This window comes from Chiloscyllium plagiosum, chromosome 14 (assembly GCF_004010195.1).
Source record: "Chiloscyllium plagiosum isolate BGI_BamShark_2017 chromosome 14, ASM401019v2, whole genome shotgun sequence".
In the NCBI taxonomy this organism is placed as follows: Eukaryota; Metazoa; Chordata; class Chondrichthyes; order Orectolobiformes; family Hemiscylliidae; genus Chiloscyllium; species Chiloscyllium plagiosum.
The window spans coordinates 29,309,559-29,327,630 of record NC_057723.1 but is presented as its reverse complement, the minus strand read 5'-3'; the positions used below and the strand labels follow the sequence as shown (position 1 = coordinate 29,327,630).

At 38.5% G+C, this 18,072-nt stretch overlaps 1 protein-coding gene across 7 annotated transcripts in view; it reads right to left on the bottom strand.

Annotated features, from left to right (window-relative positions):
* tcf7 (transcription factor 7) overlaps positions 1–14,836 on the bottom strand; it is a 225,435-nt gene extending 210,599 nt beyond the window's left edge. For all 7 annotated transcript variants that reach the window (XM_043703431.1, XM_043703432.1, XM_043703435.1 and 4 more), the window contains exons 1-3: positions 14,619–14,836; positions 14,424–14,490; positions 14,135–14,247 (exon numbers count right to left, since the gene is read on the bottom strand). In XM_043703431.1, the coding sequence (XP_043559366.1) occupies positions 14,135–14,247; positions 14,424–14,490; positions 14,619–14,813 (375 nt within the window). In that variant the 5' untranslated portion in view covers positions 14,814–14,836. The remainder of the gene's footprint in view (positions 1–14,134; positions 14,248–14,423; positions 14,491–14,618) is intronic.
* Between the last annotated feature and the right edge of the window lie 3,236 nt (positions 14,837–18,072).

Here is an 18,072-nt window from a genome sequence, read left to right as displayed (position 1 = left end):
TGAATAAATATTTTAAAAATCAGTGCATTCGAGTAATAAGGGATGGAATCATTAACATCGATAAAGTTCCAATATTCAATATATAACCTGCTGAGGTAGCTTTCTCAACCAGAGTCAATTATGACAATGCTAAAATTCTCTTTCAGTTAGGTAGTCTGTAGGAAGGATAACTCTGATGGATTGAGAAGAAGAAATCTGATAGTTATGTAAAGGGAAAGCAACTAGTTAAGAGTACTATTGGTCTACTCTAGGGACGTTGTCAATGGACGTGGGAAAATGGTAGACATGCTGAACAATTATTTTGCTTCAGTATTCGCAACAGAAAAGGAGGATAGCTTGCTGGAAGCCCCAAAAATCTTAACAGAAGATCAGGGACACAGTCTAAATAACATTCAAAACTTAAGCAAATCATTAATAGTGGGGAAATTAATGGAACTGAAGAATGATGAATCCCCAGGATCTGATGGTTTCCATTCACTGGCCCTAATTATAATCTTTCAGAGTTCCTTGGATTCAGGAGTTGTACCTCTGGATTGGAATTTGCTTATGTCAGTCTCTTTTTAGGAAGGGTGACAAGGAATCTAGGGAATTACAGGCCAGTTAGCCGAACATCTGGGGTGCAGAAATTATTGGAGTCTCCAATCAAGGATAGGGTAAGTGATCACCTCAAAAAATTTCAATTAATCAGGGACAGACAACATGAAGTCATGAAGGGTAGGTCATGCTTGAAAAACCTCATTGAATTTTTAAAGAGGTAACAAAGGTGGTGGATAGAGGTAAGTGAATGGATGTGGTTTATATGACTTTTGATAAAGTCCCACTGTCAGCTAAGGTGGAAGCTCACAGAATTGAGGCAACATTACTGACATAGATAGGAAATTAGTTGAGTGGCAGGAAACAGAGAGTTGAAATACAGGTAAGTGCTCAGATTGGCAGGAGCCTTGGGGATCTGTGTTGGACCTCAATTATTCACAATATTCATTAACAACTTGAATAATGATATAAAAAGTCAAATATCCAAATTTGTTGACTACATAAAATTGGGCAGCATTGTAGACCTTGTTGATGACAGCATAAAATTACAACAGGATAATGATAGTTTAGGTGAATGGGCAAAGCTATGGCAGATAGATTTTAATATAAGCAAGTGTGAGGTTATCCAATTTGGATTGAAAAAGGTTAGATCAGAGTATATTTTATGATGTACAAAGTTAAATACAGTAGATGTCCAATAAGACTGAGGGTTCAGGTGCAAAAAATAGTCAATGGAATGCTGGCCTTCATATCTAAAGAGCTGGAGTATAAGTATGTAGATATTATACTGTAGTTATATAAAGCCCTAGGTTGATCCCACTGACAGTACTGAGAGCAGATCTAGGCACAACACCTTGGGAAGGATGTTTTAACTTTGGAGAGAGTTCATCACAGGTTTATAAGGATGATACCTGGACTTCAGGGGTCATGTTCTGAGGACAGATTAGACAAGTTAGGCCTTTATTCTCCAAAATTTAGAATGTTAAGAAGTGATATAACTAATGACCTCAGGACATTAACAGGTAAAGACAGGGTAGGTAAAGATTGGAGATTCTAGAACCAAGAGCATAGTCTAAGAATTTAGTGCTAGGCCATTCAGGAGAGATGTTAGAAAGCATTTTTACGTGCGAAGAGGAATGGAGGTTTGGAACTCTCTTCCTCAAATGGCTGTCAGTGCTAATACAATTGTTAAATTTAAATCTGAGATAGATTTTTTTTAATTAAACAATGGTATCAAGGGATATGGCCCCATGGTGGGCATATATAGTTAGGTCACTGATCTTATTGAATGGTGGAACAGACACAAGAGGCAGAATGGCCTACTCCTGTTCCTATGTTCTTAATTTCTTCACCCAGACAGTGATGAGCCTGTGGAATTTGATACCATAGAAAGCAACTGCGACCAGTACATAGTACAAGTTGAATATAGTGGATCAATTTAGAATCAACGGATATGGTAAAAAAGAAGCAACGGGTTATTGTGTTAGATGATCAAAGATGATTATATTGAATGGCAGAGCAGGATTAAAAGGCTAAATGGCCTAATTCTGTTCCATGTTTCTAGGTTTATCTGAGTTGCACAATCAAACGTTTGCATTTTGGAAAGGCAAATCAGGGCAGGACTTATACACTTAATAGTAATGCCCTGGGGAGTGTTGCTAAATAAAGAGACCTTGCAGTGAACGTGCATAATTCTTTGAAAGTGGAGTCACAGGCAATAAAGATAGTGAAGAAGGTTTTTGGTATGTTTGTCTTTATTGTTCAGTTCGCTGAGTGTAGGAGTTGAGAGGTCATGTTGTGGCTATTAATGACATTGGTTAGGAATGCTGCATTCAGTTCTGGTCTTCCAGCAGTAGAGAGGATGTTGTGAAACCTGAAAGGGCTCAGAGAAGATTTACAAAGATGTTGCCATGTTTGGAGAGTTTGAACAGGCTGGGGTTATTTTTCCTGGAGCGTTGAAGCTGAGAGGTGACCTTATGGAAGTTTAGAAAATCATGAGGGATATGGATGGGGTGAATGGCCAAGGTCTTTCCCCAGGGTAGGGGAGTCCAAAGTTAGAGTGGAGAAAGATTCAAAAGGGACCTAAAGAGCAACTTTTTCATGCAGAGGGTGGTACATGTATGGAATGAGCTGCCAGAGGAATTGGTGGAGCTGGTACAATTATAAGATTTAAAAGGCAACTGAATGGGTACATGAACAGGAAGGGTTTAGAGGGATAGGGACCAAATGCTGGCAAATGGGACTAGATTAACTTCGGATAAGCAGTCGGCATGGATGTGTTGGGCTGAAGGGTCTGTTTCCTTGTTGTACATCTCTACGATGCTAGTGTTTGAGGCTAAAGGGATCAATGGATATAGGGAAAAAACAACAACAGGCTATTATGTTGGATGATCAAACATGATGATCATGAATGGCAGAGCTGGCTTGAAGGGCTGATGGCCCACTTCTGTTCCTATTTTCTATCTTTCAATGTCTATGTTCTCTGAGCTGCTAGATCCAATGTTTGCACAATTTGGCTCAAGATCTATAGCTAGGCAATAAACTCCTGATCAGGATATTCAAAGGTGCTGATAGCTTTGTACAGTCAAGATTGTATCTGGAAATTATGTCTGCTTTTTTGCCAAAATATGTTAGGATCAATTTCTCCCCATCATGTTTCAATATCAAACATAATATTAGAAACAATCTAGTTCATAGTTCTTAATATTTAAATAATGTAGACAATTCATCCCAAACCCTTTTTTATTACAACCTCCCATTCAATATTTTATCAGTAAATCAAGTCAAACCATTCGAAAATGATTAGTAGATTCATTCACATAGTACCTGGCTTCAGTTCAGACAGAGTGGTTCTGTTCATTTCTCTGGAATAAATATTATAGTAAGATCTTGCACCAAAGAGTTTTGTTGTTTGGACTTCACATATATTATAATAATATTTTCTTTTGCTCTGTTCTCTAAAGAAGGACACATCAAGTAAGGACCTTTCTTTAGTGTTAATATATGAGACTTTTCCCTTCCAGGAAACTGAAAGCTTTAAGTGATGCTGGAAATATTGGCAATAGACAAAGATGAGGCAGCCATTAATAGCACAGGCCTAGAATCCATGTGAGTACAGACAAAGGATAAAATATGGATTCTCTAAAAACTACTTAATAGACGAAGTGACACAGAAAGAAAAATAAGCTAATAAATTAGGGACATGACTGAAAATACATAAAATAATAATTATGGTCAAGAGATATGTAACGGGAATAAGGGAATAGAGTTCACACATTGTAAATAGATAAGAGGTCCATCAAGGAAATATTCACTACTGAATCTAATAATGGGTAGTGAAGCAGAATAGACATGTGAAGGAATGTATATGAAAATCTCAGCAATAGTGACCATAACATAACACACTTTAAGATATTAATTGAGCAAGATACAAGATTACCGAAGGGTTTGCTTCCGTGCTGTACATCTCTATGACTCTATTAACACATTTCATGGGAATACATTCGAGAAAAGCCCATTTTGAGAAGCTGAAATAGAACTTGAAAAAACAAAATGGAGCACAATATTGGCAGCAAATGATGAAAAACAACAACGGGCAACATTTCAAAAGGTGTTCAACAGACCAGAAAGAGTATATCCACTAACATGCAGGTATAACCTAAATACTTAAGGGGGGGTGAATAATGTGGATGAATAATGACACAAGGGAAAACTTGAGCGTTGGGCCCAAGGTATGAATTAAGTATATGGACAGCAAAAAGGAGCATTACAAGGGAGAATACTAAGATATTGTGGATTTTTTTTTGTTCAGCTAGGTATATAGAGTGTGATGAGGAATGTTTCTTAAAGACCTATTCCAATTCCTGTAGCAGCTGTGCTCCTTTGCCTAGCGTCACATTTGTATTCCTGAAACTATTTCAAGCCAACTGTCTTTCTCTAGTGGAGTGAGGTGCCCATTGTCCTTTGTGAACTATGGCTTAGATATTAGAAAAGAAGACAAAAAACAGTTAAGAAGGCAAAGAGAAACTGTAAAATTATTAGGGACACAAAACCAAATAGTAAAATATTCCAGAGAAATATTAATAAATAAAAAGTCAGAAATGGAATGGGCCACTGTAAATTGGATAGGATAAATCACAGACATCAATTGAAAAATGAAAAAAATATTAATCAGACACGAGATGAGAAGATAAGATAGGAAATAACATAATTACATTTAATGTAGAAATCACAGAAGTATTAAATGAAGTACTTAAACAGAATAAGACTCCTGGTCCAAATGGATTGTATTCACACATAATAAAAGAATCTACAGAAGACACTGCAGACACAATATTATAGATGTATAACAATTAATTAGGAAAACATGTAATGCCCAAAAGACTAAGACAGATAGCTGACATTATGCCAATATTTAAGAAGGAAGCTTGAACATATCCAAGAGAGTATAGTCCAGTCACCTTTACATCAATTAGGAAAGCTAATTAAATTCCAATAGTAGAACATTTATAAATCAAAAATGCAATGCTATATAGTCAGCATGAATTTCAAAAGTGAAGGTCTTTGTTGACTGTCCACATTGAATCCTTTGAAGAGGGGTCAAGGATTCAGTGTGACAGAGATACAAAGTACGGTTCGACAAAGGTTAATGCTGGGGTTACTGTTGCTCACAATTTATATCAATAATTTAAATTAATAATTTAAAATTTGGAATGAAAGTACAATTTCTAAACTTGCCTATGACACCAGAAGCCTCGTCAATACTGTTACCTCGTGTTAATAATAAGGAGGTTGCATATTACTTACAAAATTAGAATCTAAATGGAGTACAGCAGTAAAGGGATCCGGGAACACAAATATACAAATCTCTATAAGAAGTGACAAGTTAATAAGGATAATAAAATCAAGCTAAGCATTTCAGTTTATTGCAATTGGAAAGAAGAGAAGGTATGCTAATTTTTTATTGAACTTTGTTTAGATTGTACTGAGGTTAATGTGTACTTTTCTAGTTAGAGTATCATAAAAAAAGGATATAGAAGCACTGGTATGGATGGAAAAGGATTTCACAAGGTACAAGAAGGCACTGACTATTCCTGGGAGATGTAGACTCACTGACCCTGGCAGATCACCAATTCTTCATTCAAACTGGTATTCTCCTTGTGAGCCTAGGCAATGAGTATTGATAGGCAAACTAACATGGAAAACTTCACTCCTGATGCATACACTTGCATTCTCTCTGGGACCAGTGGCTGGACAACATTAATAAGACTAAACCATGACTGATGTTCCACCTTAAATCCCCAAATCCTAAAAGTAAAACACTTCTATGTGTATAATGCTTTTTATAATCACAGACTATCCTAAGTGTTTTATCTCAAGTATTTTTGAAGTAGTCACTATTGTAATGCAGTAAGGTTAATTGCAGCGCCTTTCTTGCTGACTACACAGAACATGGAATCCTTAAAGTGTGGAAACATTTGACCTGACAAGTTCACACCGACCCTCCGAAGAGGAACCCACCCAGACCCATTCTTCTACCTTATTACTCTACATTTACACCTGATTAATGCACCTAACCCATGCACCCCTGAACATTAGTTTGAATAGTTCATTCAACAAAATACTTTGTTTTAATTAAATCGTTAACTTTCCTGGAGAACACCTCCTGTATCATGCTCCTACAGATATGTGAGGTAGATGTGCTTCATTCTTTTTATGCTTGGCCGGGTGAAGTAGTAATGGGGAACAAAGAAATTGTGGAGGAACTGAATTGGTACTTTGCATCAGTTTTCACTAAGGAAGACACCAGTAGCATACTAAAACTTCAAGAGAGTCAAGAACAGAGGTCACTGTAATGGCCATCACGAAGGAGAAGGTGCTGGGGAAGTTGAAAGGTCTGACGGTAGAAAAATCACTTGGACCAGATAGACTGTGCCCCAGAGTTCTGAAGGAGACAGCTGAGAAGATTGTGGACACATTGGTGGTGATCATTCAGGAATCACTGAAGTCAGTGAAGGTCCGAAAGGTCTGACCCCTGTTTAAGAGAGGAAGGAAGAAAGCAGGGAATTTTAGGCTGGTTAGCCTAATGTCAATCACAGTAAGATTTTAGAGTCTATTATTAAGGACGATATTGTGAAGTACTTGGAAGTGTAAAGCAGGGCTGAGACAGCACAGCTTCATTAAGGGAAAGTCATACCGGAAAAATCTTTGAAGGGGTGACCAGCAAGTTAGATAATAGATGTGATTCGGATGTCTGGAAGACCTTTGACAAGGTGCCACATAGGAGGCTGCTAAATAAGAAAAGAGTCGATAGCGTTAGGGGTAGGGCATGGATAGAGGATTGGCTGACTGGTAGAAGGCAGAGAGTGGGGATAAAAGAGTCTTTTTCTGGATGGCAGCCAGTGAGTAGTGGAGTTCTGCAGGTATCTATGTTAGGACCACAACTATTCATTTTAGACATTAACCATCTGGACAAAGGAAGTGAAAGCATTGCTGCATCTGACATAAAGATAGGTGGAGGGGCTGTTGAAGAAGTTAGGAGACTGCAGAAGGATTTTGACTGGCTAAGAGAGTGGTCAAAGAAAAGGAAGATGGAATATAAATATGCAGTTATTCACTTTGCCAGGAAAGAAAGAGGGGTAGACTATTTTCTAAATGGAGACAGGTTTCGGAAATCTGAGGCACAAAAAGACTTGGGGGTCCTGGTTCAGGAATTTCTTAAGATTAACACGCAGGTTCAGTTAGCAGTTAGGAAGGCAAATGCAATGTTAGCATTTATTTCAAGAGGGCTATAATACAACAGCAGAAATGTACTGCTGAAAGTGTACAGATTTCTGGTCAGACCACATTTGGAGTACTATGAGCAGTTTTGGGCCCTGTATCTTGGGAAGGATCTGCTTGATTGGATAATCCAGAGCAGGTTTACAAGAATGAAGGCTTGTAGGGATGAAGGCTTATCATATGAGGAGTGGTTGAGGACTCTAATTCTATACTTTATCGAGTTTAGAAGGACCGGGGTGGGTGGGGTGGGGGGGAGATGGTTGTGTGGTGGTGGTGGTGTTAATTGATACTCACAAAATACTAAGAGCCCACTGGATAGAGTGGATGTGGAGAATATGTTTCCACAAGTAAGAGAGACTAGGACCTGAGGGCACAGTCTAAGAATGAAGGGTGACGCTTTAGAACTGAGATGAGAGGAATTTCTTCAGCCAGAGGGCGGCGAATCTGTGAAACTCATACCACAGAAGGTTGTGGGGGCCAAATCATTGAGTGTATTTAAGACAGAGATAGATAGGTTTTTGATTGGTAAGGGGATCAAGGGTAACAGGGAAAAGGCAGGAGATTGGCATTGAGAAGCACATCAGCCATGATCAAACGGTGGAGCGGACTCGATGGGCCAAATGACCTAATTCTGTTCCTATGTCTTATGGTGTGGAGAAGGGTTGAGGAGATGATATTGGAACAGGATCCTTGCAGGGAATGGCTATTAACTGTGTTTGAGCTCCACATTGTTCAACATTTTGCTCTGATAGAGCACTATGTGGGGACAGTAGGCTTTTGAAAAGCTTAAAACAGTCAGCACTTAGTTTTGCTGCCCCCATGCTAAGTGAGTTGGATGGGGATGGTGGTGGTCGGGGTAGGCATGGGAGGGTATGTGGTAAAGCAATTGAATGATAAGCATATTCACAAGTAGCATGGGACTTGTGGTTACTACATGGATTTTCCACAGTGAACTGCCAAGTAATCTTCATTCCTATAACATTTGGTTAAGTCCAGGCAGATCAAAGTGTTTAAATCATTAACGTTGTTTGGCACTTAAGGCAGTCCGTACTTTCATTCGAACTATTTCCATGATACTTGGCTACTTTGCTAAATGAAAACACTAGATCTCAATTACACTCAAAACGCCCAGACCCCATATGAAGAACAAATCCTCTATTCAGTTTGATCTCCGGCAACTTTATGAAAAGGACTGGCAAACTTCTTCTCAGTTGGAGAGGGAAAATATCGGTGATATCATGTGCCTTTTAGCTCATTTTTCAAAATAGATGCCAAGTTCCCAAATGTCACACAAGATTATCGAAATATCATCACATTATCAATGTCATTTTGCCATAAATATACTCTAGAAAATCTAGGCTTTGTTTTAATAGCTGAGGAGAATATGACAGAGAAAAGAGCAACTGAACAAAATCTGGCAGGGTTTTCTGATTCAGAGTTTGGTAGCCTCTATAGATAGTTTGTTTGCTCAGGATCCCTGAAGTGGGTATTTGGCTCCATAAATATTGTGACCAAGGTCCAGAGACAAAATCAGACATAAAAAAACACATGGAGTTTACATTGTAAATCCTTGGCTCAGATTTTCCCAGGTCCATCATGGAATATTCACTGGCCTTTTAAGGGACTTAAAGGAAAGTATAAAGTTATCTAATTATGTTATTATAGAATCAGGAGCAGCACTGCTTGTGCCTTTGCATTAACAACAGCCTCTGCATTAACAATGGAGACTGCTGCTAGCTAGTGTCCAATCCACTTTGCCATTCACTTTCCCAACAAGACGTACATATGGACAATCTTCCTATCCAAGCTGTTGAATTTTAGGAAGCCTGGACAAATCAGCAAGCTTGGACACCCAACAGACATCCAAAGCTGGCCATTACTATGGAGATAAGGCTCAAATCCCAAATTGAGCTTCCGACAGACATTTGCAATATTATTGATTTCACACTGCTGCTTCACAAACATCCTGATTCCTTCCAACAATCCACAATCTACACATCTTAAGCTTGTTTTACGATCTGTTTCCAAAACAAATAAAGCTTTTAAAATTATCATCGTAGTTTGAGCAGACTGGGCCTAGTCAAAGGTCCATGGTACCATGGGACAGTTTTCTCCATTAAATACGCGATATAATGCAAATTGTTTCATGGTTGTTCCCTTTCCCCTCAAAAACAGATAAGGTTTCAGATTTTGACGTGTTGATTATGATAAATAATTATCTTAAACAACTGCATTAAATTTAAATCACGTCTAATAATATTTCTAATGTAATTTGGATTTTTCAAACTCCTTTGAAAAAGCATGTGTGGTAAAATAATAGGAGGCAGGAGACTGATGGGGTCTTGTGTATAAGAGGAGGTCGGGCAATTTTTGTCATTCAGGGCAAGCGATTTCAAATGTTTTAAATATAACCTCCATAGAGTCAAACTTAGGATTTGTCATTTGAAGCTACAAAAAATATATTTTCACGTTGTCCTAAATGAGAGAAAAATAATGAATTTACAAGTGAATTATCATGATATCCAACTCCGTTATTCAAATTCAACCATTGCTACTGAGGTACAGCTTGTTCTGTGGTGGGATTGAAAAACTGTGATCAGTGTTGATCTACAGATTATACACCTTTCCTATTTCAGACAAAACTAAACTGTTATAATCTTCACCCACGTCCCCAACTTTGCTCTGCCTACCTGGCCAATTTGATGAGCTTTCCAAGTTACTGGCAGGTGCTGAACAGAATCAAGAAGGTGTGTGTGTGTGTGTGTGTTGGATTGTTCATTTTATCCCTCTGTCAATTGACCTATCTAACCATTTAACCATCAGGGACTAGGATCTGTCTGCCCTCATTCTGAGGTGACAAGCACAGGACAAGACTTATGTATGTAGGCTATAAAATCCCAAATTATTAACAAACTCACTTGTATAAGAACACTATTTACTTATGAAATCTTTAATGGATAAAATGAAGGGACATTAAGATGGTTGGTAAAACACTCAGAGCTGAAAATGACAGATGTGTTAATAATTTTTCATGGTCATTTTCACAGAGCATTCCCAAGTCGGGTATTTCACTGCTTTCTACCAACAAAAGGCCTTTACTTTAAATTTAATAAAACAACTTCCATTGCACCAATGGAACAATTCCATCACTCATCCGTTCCGTGATACTGACAAGTTAGTGCTAATTTGCACAAATACACCCAAACTATTAATGCTGGAAGCTCAGGTCCATCAAGAATTAGGTTTAACATATCTGAAACAAAACGACTAAAACTTTTGTTGGAGGGAAATGCTGATGGTGTACCTCGGTGTATTCATTCATTCAAACTATGCCTGAAGGCAGGTCCTTAGCTCATTGTCTGCAGATGCTTCATTCTTGGCAGCTTTTGAGAATTGTCAATCTGACATTGCCTTCTTACTATTAGAAGCAAGCAGGACCCAAGTCTGCCTCAGCCAGAGTAGAACTGAGTACATTCTGTTGATAATTAAAAATCACACAACACCAGGTTATAGTCCAACAGGTTTATTTGGAAGCACTAGCTTCCAAATAAATCTGTTGGACTATAACCCGGTGTTGTGTGATTTTTAACTTTGTACACCCCAATCCAACACCAGCATTTCCAAATCATTCTGTTGATGTTATTCCTGAACCACACACTAGCCATCTAGACAATTCAGCTAACTGCTCCAAACCCATGCCCCACACCCACTCCACCTCAAGTATAACAACACTGAATAAACGTTGTAGGGAAGAAAGTACCTAAGACCCAAGGGTGTGATCATTGCTTTTCTTTCCATTGTCTGACAGCAACTGTTGATTGGTGAATGAATTTAAGCATGTGCTGTCATTGCCAACTGTACGTAAAAACATTTGGAAGAAGTGAAGTACAATGCAATCGCATTCACTCAATACAACATAAGTTTTCAACTTGGAGTTTCACAAACGTGGAATAATTTTTTAATATTTCATGGACAGATAGATGGGCTGAGGTTTCTTTTGCACTCTGTTTCAAAAGGTATTTTCCACTATCTAAAGACTGTATCACCATCAAAGCTCCTTTTAACTCTTAAATGGCTAACATTCTCTGGGAACTGTGGGGTACCTCAGATGGCAATTTTTAAATTTTAAATTTCAACTATAACAGCATGTCAATGCACTAAACTGTAATAGCCAACTCTTTCAGTTTTTTTTCCTGAAGTTTATATTTGAGGTGGCATTCATTCCATTCAACTTGGCAGGGACTGAAAGCTGGATCCAAAGTCAGGTTTCTTTCCAAATCTGACTTGAGAATTTAAAGATTGGCATGACCACGTTGTCTGGTGAAATTTCCAAGGTATTAGCAGACAACAGTACCATTCTTATTGATCTTCCTATCTGCTCTAGCAATATAATCACAGCCCAAAGACAAATCATTTTTGGAACTTAATGCATTAAAGATCAAAATATTGCACAATCTTTTAACATAATTTTTCCCCTTTAACCTAATATCTTAGAGATATTTTTGTTGAATTTGTGCTGGCTTCACAGAAACAACCTTCGTAAAAATAATGAATCTGACAGTGTGAGGGAATTAAATGCATTGTACACAACTGAAACATCCATCATTAAAATGCCTGTACCCACAAAAAATACCCAGGTCTTTCATTTGATCAAGCTCAACATTCATCTGAAAACAAAATCCCACACTTGTGTCACCAGCGTTCACTATTCAAATCAAAATGTTTACCAAAACACAAAGTAAAGAAGTCAAGTTTTTCTGTTAAACTGTTTGATTCTGAAAAGGATCAAAGGATTCTGACAGTGATCTACATCATTTTTGAGATTTCTGACATCTGCCAGTCTGTCAATGAGAAATGAGCAAGATGCCTATAAAAACTAACGAGAACTGCGGATGCTGTAAATTAGAAAGGGTCACTGGACTTGGAACACTAACGTTGATTTCTCTGCACAGATGCTGCCAGACCTGCTGAGCTTTTCCAGCAACTTCTGTTTTTTGTTTGTGAGGAAAATGCCTAATTCACAGGAATTCTAAGGTTGTAAACAGATATTTAACAATAATGATTTTTTTCCCAATAGTTGTATTCCTAAGCTAACACGAAAGCTCATGTCTAATTTGATACCATACCTACCCCCAGCCCCACTCCTCCCACCCCAACCCCCACCTGCTCACTGCTTCATGAGCCCTAGAGCCCTCAAGCAAATCTGCTTACTGAAAAGATTTCCATTTGGCTCCACTGCAGAGAGAGCAAAAAACTACCACTCAAACCACATTGCACAACAATACGAGACACAATATCACAGCAACATATTGTGGATGTTTGAGCTTTGGATGGAAATGCTCAACAGGAATTTATCTGATATCAGATAAGCAAAGAGTTTTGTTATTAAAAAGGAAAACTGACTGACAGCTGTTGCTTGCATGGTATCTGTTCTTGTTGTGCAAGTTTATGGAACAAAAAACTTGTGTATAGACATCACAATCTTTTCAATCAGCTTGATGAGAGAGTGGGCAAAATTAAGATAGGGTTCTCTGCCACTTTCCAATTCAACATAATAATGTCTAATTTTGTGATCACATATGCATATTTGTGGAATAAGTTTTTATTTGAAACACCTTATTTATCAAGAAAGTTTTATTTTCATAAAATGACATTCTTGCCAGTTTCCAAGTATTTTTGTGTGGAATTGAATTTTAGAACATTACTTGGGGAAGTGCTGAATCCTAGATTTAAAGAAGGTTTCGTGGGATATTACTTTGAGATACAACTTTTTTTTCAGGCACTGCAAATATATTTTAATACCACAGTCTCAACTGGGTGGAGGTGATTTCTGTGCACATTTTCTGTACCGTAGACTGGTGCAGATTCTTTTTTTGAAAGGGGCTGGATATCATTTCAAAAATATATTGTTCTCTACTTTTGGACTATATTAAATGTCATTGAGATTAGATATTGGGAAACAATTTTTGGGAAGTCTCAGTGCTTACAACATACTGAAAAGAACATCATTATATTTTCAGACACGATGAACAAGTTTTACTCTTTGCCCAGTAAAGAACAAGATGAAAATAAGGGAGACTGATAGTACAGACTGTGATATTTATGTTTCAAAATTCCAGCTAAAAACAAAGGATTATTGTCAGGCTACAGCAGGGTTTTCTCTGAATTAGACTTTGTTTATTCTATTGCTAGTCCCCCGACAGCCTGTTCCAGTACCCAGCTCAAAAATGTTGTTAAACGTTTGAGAAAATCGAAACCATTGTGACAGTTTTCTTTAACTTTAATGTTACGAGGAGTCGAGAACGAGCTGAGATCGTCACTTCCTTCCCTCAATCCACCCAGACACTGAAGCTACTGGTGGACAACTTGACAGTGACAAACCTCTAGCGTTTGTTTACTCACACCATAGAGCAGCAAAAACAAATGCTGTGATGATGACTACCCTTCTCCAGGAACAAGGCGGCAACCAGAGGCAATGCATTTCATTTTGTTTTGACTGACTTGGTGTGTTGAACTACACCTCCAACCAGGAGAGACTCCGGGAATCTCAGCAAGGTGTTAACTATAGTTTAATTCCCAGATACCAGGCACTCTGCGAATTCAAAGGGGGCTGGGGGTGGGGAAGAGGGGAGAAGAAGACCCCATGAAACCCACAACCCAAACCTTGAATTTAACTTCTGAGTGAGCTGATGAGCTTTTTGTTTCCTGCCACAAGAACATTAATTCTCCCTTCCCACTTCCTAAAGACAATGAGTCTGAAAGAATAAGACGGGTGGATGTACGGTTCTTGCAATGTGCATAAGATACCCCCAGAACTTACAGATGGAGAAAGGGATCCATTAGACAGGTAGGGGTCCTGGAGCATCAGAAAGTGGGGATACCCCGAGTAGGCTGACCCCTTGAATGTCCCTCCATCTTGACGCTGCTTCAAAGCTGCAGGAGACAAGGAAAGGGGGGGAGAAAGTTTTTAACATCTCGTTGGCACTTAGCATACTTGGTTGCAAACGACTGGCGAACAAGGAGTGGGGGGGGGGGGGGGTGGATGAAATAAAGATTGCTTTTATGGCGGGTACATCCAAAACAGTAAAAACACAAACAAGCCAACATACCGTCATCGATGTGACCTCTGGATTTGTCTTGGTAAATTCTTTGATTGTCCTGTGAGCGTCTGATCGCCTGTTTGGAATCATGTGAAAGAAGGATTTGCATGAGATGGGGTTGTCGGTGTTACACACATTAGTGTGCGTGCGTGAATAAGACTGAAAATGTATTAACATGAGCAAAGATCAAACTCTTTCACTCACCCCTAGATCGGATGCAGGATTCACGTTCTGGTTAGTCTCCGACTCGCTGACTAACGATGACTTCACGTCTGCTAAGTCCCTCTCTGTGAGAGCGTTCTCGGAGGCTTTCTCCTCCTGTTCCCCTTCGTCCTTAAAGGAGATCATTTCATCGTTCGCCCCCAGATCATCCCCTCCACCGCTGTTCAGCTGCGGCATTTTCCTCAGGTTTGTTTCCCCTTCAGTATTATTTCCCCCCCCCGAGAGAAAAAAAAACCTCAGTGAAAGTACGGCAGCAGGGAGAGAAAAAAAGATCTGAAGCAGTTTGTGTTTAGGACCAAGGCGACGGCTCCTCAACATCAAAGAGTACCGCCTTTTGATTGACAGCTTCATTGACGGGAGGGGGATTCAATTGTTTTATCAACGAAACACTTTAAAATCATTACTATTTCCCTCACTAAGTCCATGTCCTTGCAATCAGCAGCCAACTCACTCCACTGTCTCCCCCCCCCCCCCCCCCGCCCAAAGACTTACATACTTTCAAAAATATCTTTGTAAAATTCGATTTTCATTTGAGTGAGAGAAGCAACTACCGGCATCTCCCCTGACAAATAATTATTTACTCTATGTTTTCTCAATCCTCGTGTCTGTGAAAGAAAAAAATGTTCATTTTTTGTTGCTTTGTAAACCGCAATTCACTTTGGTCAAGAAATCATGTAACTTTTTTCTAAATTATGTTAATTCTTTAACGCGTCAGTTTTGAATTATTACATTAAAAGACTGGTAGTATTTTTCTTGTTTTTGCTGATTGTGGTAAGGGTTCAACTAGAATAATACAACTTTAGTTTAAGCATGAGAGGATCTCTCACGAAAAGAATACAGATATAAACACAGATTTACTGTCACACATTCACAAATGGAAACACAAAGTGTCACACAGACATTTTCCCCCATTTATCAACACAGATGGTGTGATACATATTCACAGTTAAATACAGACATGCAAGGGCACAGATATAGATACACACAGACACAGTTAAATATTGCATAAATAGGGACAAATATAGACACAACCTTAAATACACATATGCACAATGCAAACACAGATTCATACAATCGCAAATACAGACACAAACATAAATATAGATATACAGACACACAAATGCAGACACACTGACACATACACTGGCATAAATACAGGCATATATTTAAATACAGATGTACAAAAAATCAAACATTCAAGATGTATTAACACAAGTATTCACAGCACTACATGTGAACTTAGAAAACATTTTGCGCATTGTGAAATTTCGAAGACACTAAAAGTCGGTGCATTAAAAAGGGGCAGCAGGTATAAGAACAATTAATTAGAATTAATTCAACTAATTAGATTTTAAATTTGTGTTTGAATGTAGGAAGAGATGGGAACAAAAGAACTCAACTGAAAATTATTGAGTGCAGGCCCACGTTGAAGGATTTGCTACTGACATCAGGGGACAGAGACAGGAAAGCTCAAGAGACCTACTCTACAAGAACAGGATTTTTAAGCCAGGATGTAGGGCTGCAGGAATGTGCTAGTATAGACTAGGTCAGGTGAAGCAATATGTACTCAGGTGAATATTTTGAAATCAATGTCCACAGTGCAGTGAGCTAACGTAAATCTCAATGAAAACTCAGTGAAGTCCTGCACTCAATTTAGGATACAATGCAAGTGGAAACTTGGATGAGTTGGAGTTTGTGTAAATTGGAGTTTGAAAGGTTGGGGGAGAGAAGGTAAGAGAAGTAAAGGATGCTGAAGGCATGATCCATGTAATTGTGCAGTTGCTGGAAATCTGGAATTAAAATATCGAAAGTGCTGAACAAACTCAGTAGTTCACATGTGCCTCTGTATGAAATAGGGACAGGAATAAATGATATTGCTTTCATAGCACTATTAATCTTAGTGATTAGCTGAATGTGGAAATCAACCACAGGTCAAATTAAAAGAGGACACTAAAATTAAATACTGGCCCACAAGGCTATGGGCTATTGCTGGAAAATGGAATTAGAATAGTGAGATTGTTGTTTTTGATTGGCCCAGATTTCATGGCCAAAGGGCCTTTTTCTATGCTATAGACCTCTATGTCTCTATGACAACCTAAGAGAACAGTTAAAGGGGGTTTCGAGCGAAACCCAAACATGAACCAATGATCTTCCCACTATTAATTCTTTGTTTCATTTATAACTTGATGTTGCACTGTTTAGTCATGAACAGACAAATCTGGAACAGGATTAGGTTATTCAGGCCCTCAAGTATGCTCTGCCATTCAATATGAACAGAGCCAAACTGATTGTAACCTCAAATCTATATTCCTGCCTACTCTGATAACTTTTAAACTCCTTGCATAACAAGAATCTACCTAGATATGCCTTAAAATATACAAAAGACTCTATCACCACTGCCTTTTTAGGAAGAGATTTCCAAAGATTCACAACCCTCTGAGAGAAACCCTCTGTTTTAAATGGGTGTTCCTGAATTTTTAAACAGTGATCTCCAGTTCTGAATTCTCCTATAAGTGGAAATATTTTTGCCAAATCTACCTTGTCAAGATTCCTCAGAAATTTATAGGTTTCAATCAAGTTATCTGTTACTCTTCTGAACACCAGTGAATGTAAACTGAGGCTGTCCACCTTTCCGAATAAGATAACCCAGCTATTAGTCTAGTAAACCTTCTATAAACTGCATTCAATATATTTTTAAGTACAGAGTCCAATATTGTGCACTGTACTCCATACATAGGCTCACCAGTACCCTGTATGATTGAAGCATAATTTCTCTACTTTTATATTTAATTCCCCTCACAATAACATTCCCAAATACTTGCTACTACCTACATACTAACCTTCCATGATTCATGTGCAAGGATACTCAATTCCCTCTGCATTGAACAACTCTGCCATCTTTCATCATTTAGATACCATGTGTCTTTTATTCTTCCTACCAAAATGAACAATTCTACGTTATAATACAAAAAAGAACTGCAGATGCTGGCAATCTGAAACAAATGCAGAAATTGCTGGCAAAAGTCAGCAGGCTGGCAGCAGATGTGGGAAGAAAGCAGAGTTAAAATGTTGAGTTTAGTGACTTCATTAGAACTGTTAGTTGCTAGGAAAAAGCAGTATTTATGCTGAAGCCAAAGATGGAGAGGTTGGGGGTTGGGGTTGGGGGTGGGGGGAAGAAGGGGATAAGTGAATAGATAGGTGGAAGTAGAGCCCAGAGAGAGAAAGAAAGAATGATATGAAAGGGATGAGTAAACAAGAAGATGATGTTTAGCAGCCCAGGACAGAAGAAAAGTAGAATAAATGACAAGTCCAAAGATGTGCAGGTTAGGTGGATTAGCCATGGTAAATGCAAAGTTATGGGAATAGGTTGGGGATTCTGGATTAGTGGTGCTGGAAGAGCACAGCAGTTCAGGCAGCATCCGAAGAGCAGTAAAAT